Genomic DNA, 17,488 nt, shown 5'->3' on the forward strand with positions numbered 1-17,488 from the left:
AACTCTTTAAAGCAGTCACATATTTTTCCTGGGATTGCATGGTTTCTCATTGCAGCTGCCACATGATCCTTGGGAAGAGATGCAACTGTTTTAAAGAGTTCCAGATTGATGCAACATTAATCCACTCTGAAGCATCTTTTTAGAATCAAATCTGAAGTATTGTTCAGCCCTATGTTATATTGTCAACATTCCTGATGTTAGTACTCTCCAGATGTGTTGAACTGTTGTCTTCCATTACTTTCAGTCAGCATGGCTGACAGTTGTATGGACTGGGATGATAGGAACTGCAGTCCAACAAAACTGGATGGCATCAGGTGTAGCTGCCCTTTGTGGTTCCAGATGGGAATCCACCCCAATCTACCTGGAGATGCCAAGGATTGGGGAAGGGACCTTCTGCATATAGAATATACCCTCTCACTGAGCTACAACCCTTCTCCTAGATCAGAGATTCTCAGACTTTATTTTTATAGCTTTATTCACAAATGTAGTTTTTTTTTAACAAACCAAAGAGCATACATAACTCATATTCTAAGAAACATCGTTTTGGGTTTTCTAGTCTGATAAATATGCAATATTAGCCTTTGTCAGTATTCATCTTACCAGGTTTATTATTATTATTATTCTCCTTCAGTATTTGAACTTGAGGATGGCAAGTGATGACACATGGTGTTGTGCTCTTTTGAAATCATCAAAATCTTTGATCTCCATCATAAGAAAAATGTAAATCAGTTGTAAAAGTTATGTCTTGCTACTAGTCCATATGAATGGAGAATTTAAATTCCCACTGGTCCATAGATCACCATGAGATTCTCTGCCCTCACCAGAAAATAGTCAGTGACAATGGATTTATTAAGATTCCCAGATCTTCCTTCCCCTGCCCGCAAGATCCATGGCAACTTACTGGGTGTAAGAGAAGAAGTCCTTGCTGAAGAGATTACAGTTTAAAATGCAATGGTTTCTTGTCCCATTTCAGCAATCAGAAAATAAGCAAAAAATAAATAGTTGCAAATGCATGTTACACTTTCATTATATTCCTTGTGATTTTTGTCAAGGAATTACACTAATGAAACAGCCAGGCCAAAGTGAACAATGTGTGTGAAACACTCTCAGTAAAATGGTAATGGGTGCATTTCTTTAAAAAAAAGGCTAGGTTTCCTTTTTTCTCTTAACTCATCTGCTTGCCAAGCTAACAGTGTTTTAATTGCTAATCTCTCATTTCCTCCTGTCTTGCTATCTTTCTGAGCAAGAAAAACCCAAAGAACCTTTGCTTGAGTATTAAACATTTCAACTGCAGAAATGTTGGTACCCACAAGAAGGATATGAAGGAAAAGGGAGAAGCCGGTCATCTGTATTATAGTGCATCCCCAGCAGGTTTTTCTTGGTTGGCTTTGTTTTATTGTTGTTTTATTAACAAGAAGACCTCTGTGTTCTGAGTAAAATCCAATCCTATTTTTCCTTGAATGTGCTTTCCTCTCCTTTTTTAAAATTAATCAGTATTAAAAGTTAATATGACATTTAATGCTTTTTTCATTTTTCATTTTTCATTTTTTTTCATTATTTATTTATTTATTTATTTATTAAATTTCTCCCCCACCCATCTCCCCCCAATGGGGGAACTCTGGGCGACTCACACAAAACATTAAAACCATAAATACGTATAAATACATAAAACATCAAACATTTATACTGTTTTCTCAACTCAGTTGGAAGGTCTAGTATATTTTATAGTCTTATTGGTGGAAAAAAGAAAACAAAATCCTGTTTGCAAAGTGGGTTGGATTACTATTTGGATAATGCTGTCTCCTGTGTGTTGGTACCGCCTCCAGGAAAAATTGTTCCTTCCTTCCTTCCTCTTTATGCATTAATGTCACTGGATCTTCATCTCCAAACCTACTTAAGCCTCCCTTGTATTGGTCAGCAAGGATAGCCTGTTTCACTCGAGTTGGGAGCATGAATTAAATATGAGTTAAACACGAGCCAACCGTGTTGTGCCTACCCTGGGGCTAGTAGTGTAGCTGCACATTCTTTCTTCTCCATTCACACAACTAGAGTAGAACCTGTACTGGGGTCTGTCAATTAGCCCAATGCCCAGAAACATCTCTCTGGGTTTCCCATGTTTGGCATCCTGAGCCCGTCAGTTCCAGGCTCTACCAAAACTGATTTGAAGTATCATAGGAATATCTCTACCAATTCTAGACCCAGGAACTCCTCCAGGAGGTTGACCTCAAGACACGCTGCATTTTTTTAACTCATTAGGAATATCTCTACTAATTCTGGCCCCACAGTGTCACAGAAGCACCTCTGTTTGCTTTGGCCCTGAGGTAGCTTAAACTCATCAGTCACTTAAACATACACCCAGCGGATCAGGCATGGCCAATGCACAAACATTTAAGCAAAGCTCTGCATACAATTTTAATAGGAGACAGAGTGGATTGGAAACCTCTGTTCTGCCTTGTCTGAATTAATAACACAAGTGAATCATTCCAGTTGTGAAGGAGCTTTTTATAGCAGCGTATCAGAGCCCAGTAAAGCAAACAAACAAACAAACAAAGTCTCTACCACCACCACACCACCAAACACCTATTTGCCACATTCTGCTCTGGGCTTCAGCTTTACAAAAGGCAGAGCACAGCCCTGCCACGGAGTTTATTCAGTCTGCTATCAGACTTCCACAGTGTAGGTCTTTATAGGTATTTTAGGCTATGGTTCATTTTAGTCCAAACCAGCATTTTCTTAAAGGATCCTTATTGCAGTATACGTATAAGATTATTTTAATTTATTTTTGACTTTCTATCCTGTTTTTTTTTTTTTGTTTATTCCAATACTCAAAATGTCTTACAGCAGTTAAAAATATAGAGTATAAATAATAAAATTGATGCAATTAAAATCAAAACCAAATTTAAAATCGGTAGTCAACATAATTAATTAAAAGCTTGGCAAAAGAGATGTCTTTTAGCTGTCTTCCTCAATTCAAGGAGAATAAAAGACATCTTCTTGGGGAGAACATTCTGTAGTCTCAGAGCCACATAGAAGAAGTCTTTCCAGTACAGTATATTTGATAGCTGAACGTCTGGCAGTAGGGCATCTTCTGAAAAGCCTCCCATTGTTCTAAGTAACTGGGCAAGTTCATAAAATTGTGTTATTCAGACATTAAGATTTAAAGATCAGCCCCTAAAAGTATAACCAGTAGGCAATTGGCAGCCAGCACAGATCTTTTCATGAGAATCTTGTACCTTGCCCGGGTTATTAGTCTGGTCTTTACATTTTGCACCAGTTTCAATTTCCAGACACATTTTTAAGAACAGCCCTGGATAAAGCACATTGATCATAGTTTGAGAACACCTTTAAATGGCTAAAATGATACCTCTGATTTCTTGGGCAGTAGTTTATAGTTTTTCCTCTCTTATTCTCTCTCTCTTATGGTCAAATACCTGTCAATCTGAAATTAGAAATACAGCATAGCACCACTTCACAAGAGGTATTCTGTTCAGTAGCAAATGCTTCTCCTAAGTCGATGCTTGCTGTAACAAGTATGTCCATAAAGGAAATATAATTCATGCTTCAGAAATAGTGCGTGAAACAGTATGTACCTTTATTCCTAGATTCATCTTTAATTAGCTGAAACTCATACAATTAACTAAAACATTAAAAAGTCATAAGATATTTTGCCACAAATCACTTGACATTATGGTTTCTTTTTCTATATATGTATTTTTATAAGGATTTGTGCATTGTGAGGATTTTTGCAGAGAACGTGCAGTAAACCTCCATAGAGTTTATCACATAGTTGGAAAACACACTTGTTTGACCCAGCAAGAGAAAGCCTGCCTGCCAAGTGTCAGGAGTGAAGGTTTTGACAATATATAATTTTCCAAAGTGTGTTGTTCTATTTTTCCTGTAACTTTAGTACTTAATTTTTCACTTAACTGGAAGAAAGAGGAATATACATTAGTGGATTCAAATTTCCCCTGATTCCTATAGATTGCTATTGTCTGAATGGATTGTTGACACTTTCCAAGGCTTCCAGCCAAGAACGGAAGATGCCTGCTGGTATTTATACGCAAAGAAGGTGGTCACAATCTTCTTGCCCCTGGTGACTTTAGCCAGAGAATCCAATCTGTTTACTCCCCATGCCTGTGCATGTTCCAGATGCTACACTGTGAAGGATTTTTAAAATATGTACAGTTTATATAAAATACTGGGATCTAGCTTCCTTGGGGAGATGTTAATTGGGGCCTTTATAGCAGTATTGTTTTTGAGGTGTTGTCTTTTTTTCTTATGTACTGTACCACTTAAAGCCGGTTTGGAATGGAACAGCAGAGACGTTTTAGAAATAAATATATCAGTGATAAACCCAATATTGTTATTGCTATTTTTTACTTTCTGCTGTGGGAAACTTTCAGTGTTATTTTCAGGACAAGCCAAGTTGGGCCTTTTCTTTTTCCTCTATGAGATTTCAGCAGTGGGTCTATTTATATAATGGTGGCAGGCTTCCAAACCAAATATAAGGGAATATGAAGGCTCTCTCACTTTTTGGAATCAACATCTTGCTCTTTTGATGTTTGATTTCTAAATTAATTTTTCTTCCCCTATAATAGTCCCAGTTAAGCTGCCCATCAAATTTTCCACTCCAGAAATACATTTGCCTCCCCCTAAGCCCATGCTTTTCTGAATTTGTAGTATCAACAGAGAGGTTCTTTGTTTTAGAGTGGACTAATGCCAAATAGTTTCCCAGATTATAATATCTGTGGTACAATTACTTTTCTTTTCCCGGACCGGATTTGCAGGCAAATGGTATGCAAAATGATAACCAATCAGGTCATGGTCGCAGTCTTCCTTCCAGGCAAAGCCCAGGTTCAAATCTCCACTCAACCATTAAGCTTACAAAGTTGCTCAGGCTAGTCCTTCTCAGTCTGATCTATCTCCAAAAGTGGATGTGAAAATACTGTAGATAGAAAAAAAGGAAGTAATTTGTGCAGCCTTAACTTCCTTTGAAGTGTGATAAAGTATCCTGGACTAGGTAACAATAATGCCCAGCCAGGGCAGCCTAGCTAATCTGATGCTTTCCAACTAGCTAATGGTAATTTCTAGAACTCTCTGGCAGTATGGCTGGAGGACACTTGGTTGGAGAAGGCTGAGCTAGGGAGTTGATTGCAGGTATGAACATTTCCAAGTGTCTTGGATAAAACTTTTGGAATTGGTTTATGTTTTAGATATCTCTTGGGATTTCTATTAATACATGGGTGACCATGGGGAGGAGACAAGGACAGCAAATGATATCAGGAAGTAATTGCGCAAGTGATGTAGTTTGTATTGTTTGCACAATGACATCATGATGCTCATAGTAGTGTTTTGTACCAAATATGTGTATATAAGTGCTTATTATACTCTCTTTCTTAATATGAAATCATACTCGTCAAATGGGTGAAGGAGGACATCTGTCTTGCAGAGACAGAGAAATATATACAATACATCCAGTATGGTGCCTTAATTTTTACAAGGCATGTTTCAGCTGTAAGCACATACAGTGGTACCTCTAGTTACGAACTTATTCTGTTCCATGACTCTGGTTGCAACTCGAGTTGGTCGCAACTCGAGGTAAATTTTCCCATAAGGTTCAATGTAAATACGGTTAATCTGTTCTGCCCTCCGAATTTGGTCGCACCACGAGGCAAATTTCCCCCATAAGGTTCAATGTAAATACATATGGTTAAACAGTTCTGAAACATATGCATTTTATTTTTAAATCACAAAAACATGAAAATAGTCGAGATGGTCGACTTCGCCATCTTGTACTCCAAGGCCAGATCAGTCACACGAATACCACGATCGTGCTTTTCTATAATGTCCTTCTTAAGTTCGATCGTCACTTTTTTCTTCAAAGCCTTATTCTTGCCAAGCCTGCTCTGCATTTTCTTTGGAGCCATGCTGACAAGCACACCAAACACCTTCCAAACACCACAAAACACACCACAAGCCTCACCGAACGTCTCCTTGCTACCGCGATCTCGCCCACAGGAAGCCACAACCGTGTGGCAGCAGGGAAAATGGCTGCGGATCCAGTTCGTAACTCGAGGCGGAGTTCGCAAGTCAAGGTAAATTTTTGGGGCCGGAGCTGGTCGTATCTCGAAAAATTCGTAAGGAGGGGCGTTCATAACTCGAGGTACCACTGTATTATTGAACTCTTGCATACACTGTTAGTAGCCCTACGATGAGTCTCTGTGTGGTTGAAATCTGGAATGCTAGAGTTCAGAATGGGGAGGGCGGTACCACGTTATTTTTTTTAGTGTCCAGATAAGCTCCAACATACAACTATCGGAATCATATCATGCTGTTTCCCCTGAACTCTACTATTATGCAGCTAGTATGCAGTGAATGACGGGTTTAAATGCATTTTCATTAAAATAACTCTTGCATGTAGATACTTACCATGTTAAGAAGCAGGGTTTTAGAATAATCTTTTTCATATGTTTGTGGTGGAACATTCAGATGTTTGGTCCTTTCTTCCTCAGGGACATAATGATGTGGTACAGTCCAGAAAAAGCAAATAATCTGCTTCTGCTGCATATATAGATCAGTTTAGGAGTGATAATGGAATAAGAAAACTTGTTTATGCACAAGAAGTGCTTGCAGGACTTTTATGCTCCTGATTCTTCCATTATGGAAGAATGAAAGAATGAAAACGAAGCAAAGTTTCTGTTCGGTATTTAAAAAAGAAACTGAAAGCTAGTTGTACAAAGCCTGTACTAATCTTATATACTTCTCAAGAAAGTTTTCTTTCATCAGACCTCTGTTATAAATTAACAGTGTATTGCTGGAAGTATTATTTTGCTTATATAGAAAGCTCTGGCCATATAAGGAGGTAAAGTGTTTCAGAATTCTTGGCTAGATCATAAATAAATACTCTCTGGAGAATCAAGTGGAACAGACCTAACTGCACAAATTACTGGAGTTTCAATAACACTAAAACAATCACAGAATAAAACAATGTAATTCAGAGGATGAAGAACCGGCCTCCAGTTGAATCCAATCCAATCCAGTTTAATCCAGTCCGACAAACAAACATCCAAATTCTGCTTCTTCAAGGGGCAAAATACTGGGTTGTATGTTATTGTGTTGCAAATTGTTTCCTTATGGAGACTCTCCATATTATCACAAAGAAAATTCTGGTACGGTAGCGTGAATGTTTTCTTTTTACCAGTTTTATCAGTTTCCCCTCAATCTTTGGTTTTGGAACAGAGTAGACTGTAGATTAGGCTAGGTTTGCACATTGTATTAAGCTATGTTTTTTCATAGTATAAAAATAAACCATAATTGGCTGGCTTTGCATAACACTTTAAGCCATAAACCAAACATACCCCATTCTGGCTTAGTATTATGAGTGAACTGAATCATAGAGACTTCAGTTCTGTTGCACCAAATTACTGCTGACAGATCTACCTTCCATGTATTCATTGTGCCTTTCTGTTTTTCCATTAGATCATGAAGTAAGGATTCCGTCAGTTAATTGTTGATTGTCTATGTTAGAGGCATTTGTTTTTAAAGTCTTAAACAAATAGAAATGAAGAGGTGTTTTTCTCAGGACAGCATTAAGGAATTTTGAGCTAAAGTAGTAAAAAATGACTAATTGTATGGACTGGATATCTACCTCAATTGGAAGTAATGTAAATGTACTGCCTTTTGTGTGCTAAGTGAAGGGGGGATTTGTTTGGTACTCCACTTTCTCCCCAGTTTTTTGTTTGTTTAGTTTTAAGTTTCACTGGTTAATAGCACAGATCTACTGCAATCAAGTCCGTGAACTTTTTTCTCCATTTAGAAGACTTTGCATGTCTGTAGCAGCTCAATATGGGTTTTTTGATTGCTGAGTGTTAGCATCCAAAAGTAAGGCAAGTTACCAAGTTCAGGGCTGAAAAATGAACTCTGTTGCAAAAGGAATTTGCATGGGTACACTGTGGTAGCTAAGATACAGATAGGACAAGAAAGACTGTTCTTGTGTCAGGCAACTTCACTTTCAGAGCTACCTTTTAATCTTTTGTTGGTTCAGCTACTTTTGTATCAAACCTGCTGTAATAATTGCTGAGCAAGAAAAGGACCCCATCTTGCAAAAGATTTATTAAGGGTGAAATAAAAGAAGCTCTTCTCAGAGTAGCTTGGACCCAACAACTGAAAGTACCCCAGGAAGCTGTCAGTCTGACTTTCTAATTTGTCTTTACCCCTTCCATTTTATGTTTCAATTTTTTGGATTCTTTAAGAAATATATCTCCTGTTTTTGGCAGTGACTTTTCCAGAAATGGAGGTGAGCCAGTATGGGTAGAGCCCAGAAAGGTAACTATTAGCTTTATGATTAAGAAAGGAGTAGTTCCAGATCCAGATAATTTAAGCAAACATTGTTCTTAGAAAACAGAAGGAGGGGTATTGCCTTTTCTAAGGCTAGAGGCTTTTTCATAAGTATCAGTTTTACAAGACAAATTTAGCCATGTTGACTGCTGTTAATGTTGGTTTTTCTTCTAGGTTTCCGTCTTCCAATTTGGCCCCTGAAATGAGCTTACAGTAATTGCTTGGACATAAAAGCATGGAACCTCTTAAAACTTCACTGGTATCTGAAGAACAATCTTCTACAGAGATTGATGATCGTCATTATTCATTGCAAGGTAGGCCTTGTTTAAATGCCACAAAATATATATACTGATTATTTTATGCAGCAGACAACATTTATGGTCATAGCCTCATCAGAATAATATATCAGATCATAGGGCAGACTTAAAGTAAAATGAATAAATAAGATTAATCTAACTTGGTGTCCTGATTCTGATCATAATCAGCCAGATTCTTCCAGCAAAGAAATATGGTGTCATCTGATTCTGATGTCATGCTAAGCTGTATTGCTGTTTGTTTGGTTTGGGGTCAGAACATAGATATTACTTTATTCTGAGCCAAGAGCCACTTGGTCTCTGAATGGTGTGCCAAGAGCTTCACTCCAAAAAATAGTGGGTAAAGTGAGGTTAAAAATTAAAATTTCATTTACATGTAACTGGAATTGAAATGAAATGTCATTCATGTATTACTACATGTAATTAAATTTTCTCCAGTCGTGTATTTTTATCCTTCTGCCACATTAAAAACTACAATTTGGATTGTTGGGGGAGGTACCCAAACCTTTCAGGGGATGCTGGTAATTGCAGGCCTTTAGAATTATGGACAAGCCAGGCCATTACATACAGCAGAGCATAGTTTCATAAATTCTGGGTTAGATATTTTGTCTGAACCTTCATTTAATGACATTAGTATGAGTAATTTCTCCTTGTTTAGAATGTATTGGGCTTTTTTATCTCATTAGTTGAACAACCTAGTTAATTTGCTCTTGGAAGAAGAACGGTATTGAAATGTGGTAAATAGGTAAAACCTAAAATCAGTAAACCAATTTTGGTCCATTGGAAGTGTTGTCTTTTGATATATCCAAACATGGGGGCAGGTGGGTGAGGACATGTCTAAACCTTGGAGGAGGATCTTTGCACAGGCTCAATAAAATTTGTAAAGTGCTGTTTTGAAAAGTTTTGCACAACCCTAATAGAAATATTTTTGATTTCATTCTGTATTCCTCTTGCTCTTGTGAACGTTTGTCAAAGAAGGTTTCTGGTGTTCAGACATCCTCGGCCAAAGTTTTTACTTGTTTAGTACTCTGCTGAATGCGTGGAGTGGGGGTGCTCCCTTAGCATAAAAAAATAGATTGGAAAATTTGATGCTTGCTTATTTAATTTTATTTCTGAAGTGACAAGGCCTCATTGTAGCCTACTGAGCTGTAGTTCAGTGGCAAAGCATAATGCTGAATGCAGACTATTACCAGTCCAGGTCCTGTCATCTAGGGCTGAGAAAGACCCCCGACCATGAACTTGGGGAACCCTTGCAGAGTCACTGCAGAGAATACTAAGTTAGACAGATGAGCAGTCTGTTCTAATGTAAAACAGTTTCCTCTTAACCTTAATAATATGAGATGCAAGTTGGGAACTCTCTTAATCAAATCTCAACTTTCATTCTTGCTGCCAAAATCATTCTAATATATGGGCAAGATTATAACAGTTCATGGCTAGCTTAGTACATGGTATCTAACTATGGTTTGCTTAACTTTGATTGAATTAACTATAAGTGGTTGGCTTCATAATCAAAACTCATGTGGTCAGTGTTTGTAAGATAATGGCTATGTTTGCATTAAATGGTTGTGATTAATTTAACCATGGTTTACTGAATTCATTCTGTTTCTGAATTGTCCACAGAGACTGGGTTTGCATAATATACTGGGCTAAAATGGCTAATATGTTGTGTAAGCACAGATATTTTGAACAGATTAGCACAAATATGGCTTAGTTCACTCAACTTGGCAAGCCGTTTTTCCCGATTTACTTTATTGTGTGAAGCCAGTGTAGTGGTATGAAAACCATGGTTTATCAGGTTCATATGACATATTAAGACAACCAACTATGGCTTAATTAATAAACCATGGATAAGAACAATGCGTGAACCCAGTGTATATAAATAAGCCTACAAAAATTACTATTAGCTTGTTTTTTATTAGTGCAGAAGTTAGGAACTTAAATTTTCATGCTGGTAATTGCAAAGGAGGGATAGGGCACTCTGTCAAATCTTTGACAGCTTGCTTGCTCACCTGCATGGAATTCTAGTTGTTCTTGGTTACCAGGCAAGTTGTACATACAAACCTGTATCTCCATGCTGGCAATGAAGGACCAGAGGTGGAGCAATCTGTTAACTGTTTGACATCCTGCTTAGTCACTTTCCTGGAATTCTGGTTGCCGGTGGCTACTACTAGGAAAGTTGATAAGCACAAGCCTACTCTAAATGATTTCATAAATCAAGTTTTTATTGTTATATGTCTTCTCCACATTCTCTGTCTTTTTGGGAACAGAAGGAAATTGTAGTTCAAAGGAAAACTGAAGTTATGAATGTTCCACTTCATTGCAAAACATATGAAGGAGCTATACAATTTATCAATTTATTATTATTCTGTTAGTAATGATTTTCATAGCTGGTTTTCATGAATCGGAATACATAGACTTTATGCTTTCCTTGTAATTCTTTTTATGATCAGCTATAAATTCTCAGCCACTTATGTTTCCATAAGTCACACATCAAACCCGCTTGCTGATATTATAGAACAAATACTACTAATGCTTGAAGTTGTTTTCTGTGGTGCAGTAGCACCACTGTTAAATTATTATTTTTCCTTAGATAGGGAAATCAGTTCAGGTGTGTTTGCTACCACACCCTTCTCCTTCCATAACAATGAAGTCATAAATGCTAAGGATGGAGAAACAGTTAACAAATCCATGATGACTCATGGCATTTATCTCATTTGATGGAAATACTGTGCAACCACTCTGAACTGAGAGAAATACTACACGGAAGACTGATTGTGTGATTTAATCTGCTTCTCCTTGGTCTGAAAAAGGTTGCCCATTCCTACTGGACACAGAAACCTAAAATGGTGGATGCCAACAGCTCACTGTTATATGAAAATCCAAGAGGCATCATGGGGAAAGTAAGCCAGGCTACACCCAACATTATATGAATGGACATCTGTTTGTGCAGTGGGACTTCCTATTGCTTTCTTCCTCCTTGCATGCCCCAGGTATCTTCTTAATTTGCCTGGAACACATTTGTGCATGCTTGGGGTAGTACAGAGAGGAAGGGGAATCTGTTCTGCTAGCTGCCAACAGTGGTTACGGTTTCTAGTTGCATGCTGTTCTTTGCAGTGTATTAAGGAAGAAATTAATATTTCTGATGTTGTGCCTCCTGCACAGTTACTCTGAAGGACAGGAAACAGTTCTATTATTTATTTAATATATTTTGTGCTGCTTCTCATGTAATCATTTAGAGTGACATTCAAATACCAAAAATTATTAAGGCAACAAAATTGCAGTACTTTAAAAAAAAACAAAAACAAATGGGTAGAAAGGAAAGGACATTCATCCATAGCATTCCCACAAGGTAGGTCTGGGTAGAAAGGCAAGTCTTTGATAGATATCTAAAAGGCATTATAGTAAGTTTTCATGGATTTCAGGGGAGAGAGCATTCCAGACAGTAGGTACCACCATAGAGAAGTTCCCCTGTCAGTAACCATAAGACATCATTACCAATCATAGCACACACAGCAAAACCTCCTTTGAAAATCTTAGCGATCATCCAGTTCTGTAATGGAGAAAACAATCTGGAAGATACCCTTGTCTAAGCTGTTTTACACTTTATATGCCCAAAGCAGAACCTTGGGAATTAATTGACCATTAGTGCAGTTGTTTAACACAGCAGTAACATGCATGTAACTAGGTCCCCTACTCAGCAAACTAGTAATTGAAGCTGCAGCTTCAAACAAAATACATTACTGTAATCTCAGTGTGCAGTTACTGGGGTACACCAGCCAAAGCTAGTAATAGGCAGCAGACAGACTGAAGGTAGACATGGTTTTCTGATGCAATCTTGATTAAAAGTTCACCATCCATTGTTGGATCTGGATGGTGCTATTTGTCAGCAGTGGTACTTATGTGAATTCAGCTCAAGGCAAATTAATTTTACTTAACATCTATCAGACCTGTGGACAGAAAGGAGAACTCTTCAGAGATTTGGTGAGAAGGATTGTAAGTACTGATCTCTCCTCCATCACATCTGTTCTGGCCTCCTGTTCCCTTAGATACTAAGCCTGAGAATGCCAGGAAAGGTGATGAGGTGTGCATCTTGGAGAGGAGGAGGTAGGTGTGAGCTCCCATTGAACAAGCCTGTGCAGGATTTACTCTCCATGCCTGCTGATCCAATTTGCACACCATCTGCCAAAGTATAATTCCCTCTCTTAACCTATTTAACTGTCATGCTCAGGACCTGATTCAACAGACATTTGGACAAATCAGTTGTTAAAGCAGGTACTGTTTAATGTTGAACAAGCCATGCTCATCCCTTCTTTCAGAGAATAAAGAATTAAAACATTGAACCATGTGCTGGAAGAAAGTTGCAACTGTGTCCTTGACTTATAGGGAAGGGGCTGGATTTTCTAAAAATTAGACTATTTATCACAGTTTATCTTGTGACTTTGTTGCATCACCATGTTCTTGGAAATAACATCATAAAATATTTCCATTTTGTTAGTTTCTGAAATATATTTTGTAAATCTTTATATAATAGATAACAGGGTAGAAGTTGAGACATAGTAGCTTTTCCCAGCCTTGTGCTGGTCTAGAGTTCCCATAATAATATCAATAGTTGTCTTCTTGTCAGGAAAAGTTCTAATTTATGACAATAGGCCTCAAGTTCAATTCCCAGCACTGATGTAGTAAAAGATCCCAGCAGTAGATGATGGAGTAAGAGCTTCAAAGAACCATTTTAATTCAAGTGTTATTATATATAAAACCTCTGCAAATCTCACTTCATTTGAGCTGTAGTTGACAATACTGGGTTAGATAGACTGTTGGAACAACTGAACATAAATTTAATACATACATACATACATATAAATGTAATAAAATTACAGTTACGTTTTATTCCTAATAAAATTAAATATATGCACTGATTGCCCTTTTTGTTCATGTTTTAAATTCTCTGCCCATGACCATTCATTTAGAGTTCTTGGAGTTTCAGATAATCCTTGAGTACTGAGCAAGATCCATCCCCTCTTTAAAAACTCAAAGGAGATTCTTATCTGCATCCTACTGATCTTGAGTTATTCATATGTTGTGGTAGGTTCAACATAGATTGCCTAATTATTATCATGTGCAAGACTCTAGGGTATGTGATTCTAGGGCTTTAATTCTTGCAGCACCAACACTATCTTTTGACTTGGGGATGGGGGAAATTTGGGGGCAAGCAGTGAGAGAGATCTGATTTATAGGGTATGAATATGAACAAACATATGAACATATGAATTTTATTTTAAGTGAGAATTAACCCAAAGGTTTCTTGTTAATGAGGATGAACAGGGAAGTTGGCAACAGACTGAAAATGAGTGCATATAGCAGTTGTGGGGAGACAGGTAAATTAAAATATGAGAAACTGCTTGCTTGGTCCATCAGCTGGTTCTTCTCATCCCCACCCATTTTGTAATCCCAGGTGTATAGACCTTGAAGTTAATCCTGTTGATTTCAGTGGCTTTTGGCAGAATAGAAATCAACCTGTAGTTAGCGATGTTCTATAGCAGCCTTCCCCAGTTTGGTGCCTGGCAGATGTGTTGAGCCCTTCCCAGATTAAATCATAGCAGAAGAGAGTTATGAAGGTGATCCCATTGAGATGCCTTTTTTGAACTGTAATTTAATATACTTAAATACACTGATAAATTAAAGACAGGGGGAAGGGAAATATACATGAAAAATTGTGACATGATTAGAATAAAGCCCCCAAAGCAAAAATAAAAAAATGGCAGATTTCTAATAATGGATGATTTCTAGTAGTGAAAACAAGCATTGGTATATGACTTATATCAGTATTCCAGTACTATCTAGTCCTAGCTTTTCAAACTTGAGCACTCTCCAGATGTATGAACTTCAGCCCCCAGAATTCTCTGCTAGCTTATCTTTGCTGAGAATTCTGAGAGTTGACTTCTATGAATCTGGAGAGCATCCAAACTGGGAAGGCAGTTGGGATGGAATGAGCTACAATCCCTCTAGACATTAACAACAGTTTCTGGGGGTTATGGGAGTTTCCATGCAAAATACTGCAGGTGTCATGTTGCCTTTCTCTTACGTGGATGATCAATAGTTCTTTAGAAAAGAATTTAGGGAAAAAAATCACCTTCTATCTGTAGTACTTTTAAAAAGGAAATGCAGAGTTTCTAATCTAGTATCTTGGGTAATATTTATTGTAGGTCAGTTACTCTGTGCAAGCAACTAGAGCAAGATAAATCCAAGGTAATTTAGAGCCTTATTAAAATCCTCTGACACAAAGAGTCCATTCATCATTCCTTTAAATGTAAAAAGTCTATTTTAATGAACCACATGGTAGAAGAATCAGAGCTTTTGTAAAATTATTACATCCTGGAGTTGTCTGGTATGGAAAAAGAACAGCCTCATGTTGAAGATAAATGAGGGGGAGCTGTGGAGGGTTGAAGCAGCTGCACTGGGGATTGAAATGCCGTTGAGTGCCCTAGATAGATAATTACTGCCTGCAGAGTAGTGGAAGACTATAGAGTATTTTGACTGCCACAGAATTAGTTGAATTGCAACCAGTTTGATTGACTGAGGCTGCAAGACTATATGAACACTTGTCTATGCCAGTGTTTTTTAATCTCAGCAACTTTAAGATGTGTGGACTTCAACTCCCAGAATTCCCCAACCAGAGTGCTTAAAATTGCTGAAGCCGAGAAACACTGATTTAGGCCTAAGGTCTGTTAATATCAGTTGGATTACTTTTGAAGAGTAATTTCAGAAGTGCCTGGTAGAAGCCACAGTGGCATGATATACATCATGATGTCATTGCACAAAATGTATACTTTACATAATTTACATAATTTGCATAATGGCATCATGATATGCTTCCCTCCACCAGATACGCATGTCCATTTTCCTTGTCTTACAACCAATGGGACTATAAGAGAAATCCACAGTGAAATGTATTTTAACAATAATGCAATAAAAACCAGATTTGATTGTTCCTTTGATTTCTGATTTTGATTTAGGTTTTTTATGTTTTCTTTTGTTTTGATATTATAAACTACTCAGTCTCTTGGGAGTCAGAAGTATTTTAAAATCAATCAGTCAGTAAATAATACAATATAATTTACTAATCCCAACACAGAAGATAAAATGGGGGAAAAAAGTATCACCGATATGTAGACTGGGCTCTCCAATTGTGCTAAGCTATAATGTGGTTTGTTGGGGTTTCACTTAGCATGTTATGAGAATTCAATCACAGCAGTTTGTAAATCATGTTTTATGGGTTATTTTGATGAGCCAATCCACCCAATTGGGGCTTATTAAAAAAAATGCACCCATGGTCAAGCAATGTATAGCCTAGCATGATGTGTGATCCAGGTCTATGTGTTACCTAAATGCTGATACACATTTTCATAGGTTTTAGGGGAAACATACCACAAACGTAGTGCCCTATTTAAAAAGTTTCATGAAGAGCAAAAGAACCTTGCTCTGTGCAAAGCATTCAAAAGAACATTTGACAAAGCACACTGGCATGAACAAAGCAGTCCTCCTCAAAGTGTTAAAGCAGCCACATCTCCTGGAAGGCTCTATGTGACTGCTGCAGAGGCATTTCCCAGTTATCCGCACATGTGTACACAGATACTTTAGCTGAGATCACGAGTGAAATGAAGCAGTTGTGCATGGGGGCACAACCAAAGCAAAGTGGCTGTGTATGCACATACATGTGGCAATAATAACTTTCCAGAAGATACATCTGCTTTAATGTTTCAAGGAAGGATGCTTTGCTTGAGCTAGTGCATTTTTCAAAGTGTCTCTTTTGAATGCTTTGCACATTCCTGCTAATGTTAATTTCACAATAATTCTGTTAAATTGGTTAGGTTGAAAGAGTATATGGTTCAGAGTCACAAAACATAGTTTGTAGATTATTGGGGATTTGAATTTGGGTAATCACAATTATACTCTAATTACGATGTGATTTTTTAAAAATTTATTTGTCATATTTATATGGCTGCCCGTCTCACAAACAAGTGACTCTGGTCGGTGTACAACAAAGTTAAAAACAAACAAGTATTAATATTATGATTATTAAAAACTTTAAAATTATGAAAGGCACAAAACTAAAAAAAATAAAAAAATAGGGCAAAGAGCTGGTGTTAATTACACTGGAGCCATCTCAACATTTCACTAGTCCCCTGGGGTCCCCAGATGTCCCCAGGCCTGATGACGCAACCAGGTCTTGAGGGACTTCTGAAAAGTTAAAAGGGATGAAGCCAGCCTCTCTTCGGGGAGAAAAATGGGGGCCACAGCAGTAAAGGTGAGCAAGTGAGGCTCCCTAGCTGACGGGACCTGCAGCGTGCCCTTTCTGCTGGATTTGGTGAGATGGGCAGATGTAATTGCAGAGAGATGGTCCCTCAAATAACCCAGTCCCATGCCATGTAGGGCTCTAAAGGTCAAAACCAGCCCCTTGAATTGGACCTGGAAACAGACTGGCAAACGTGGAGCAGAGGTGTAATGTGTGTTCTTCTAGTAACACACATAACTGCTCATGCTGCTGCATTCTGTACCAGCTGAAGCTTCCAGGTTTTATAAATGAGCAAACCCCTCATGGCAGTCATTTTCTTTAAATGCCTACAATATACGTTCAAATGGAAGATGTACCCATTGACCAAGAAAGGCTGGGCATTTCTGATGTGCTGTGCTGTTAAAATCCAATGGTCCAGTTACTTCTCAGTTAAAATTAAGCCTTAAGCCTTCTCCAGAATACCCAAGTCAGTCATTGCTAACTTGCCAAATTCTTGCTTCTGAGTAGTCCAAATCTGAAAAAGAGGATAGATTTTAATGTAGCT

General features: G+C 37.8%; 1 protein-coding gene across 6 annotated transcripts in view; it reads left to right on the plus strand.

Moving 5' to 3' along the window:
• The window catches only part of SYNE2 (spectrin repeat containing nuclear envelope protein 2), a 231,703-nt gene that overhangs the window by 5,807 nt on the left and 208,408 nt on the right, over window positions 1-17,488 (plus strand). For all 6 annotated transcript variants that reach the window (XM_088149745.1, XM_088149748.1, XM_088149747.1 and 3 more), the window contains exon 2: window positions 8,512-8,651. In XM_088149745.1, coding sequence (XP_088005871.1) covers window positions 8,573-8,651 — 79 coding nt within the window. In that variant the 5' untranslated portion in view covers window positions 8,512-8,572. The remainder of the gene's footprint in view (window positions 1-8,511; window positions 8,652-17,488) is intronic.

This window comes from Python bivittatus, unplaced genomic scaffold (genome assembly GCF_059951505.1).
Source record: "Python bivittatus isolate LINGU-HERP-01145 unplaced genomic scaffold, Pbiv_v1 ctg000580_np1212, whole genome shotgun sequence".
In the NCBI taxonomy this organism is placed as follows: domain Eukaryota; kingdom Metazoa; phylum Chordata; class Lepidosauria; order Squamata; family Pythonidae; genus Python; species Python bivittatus.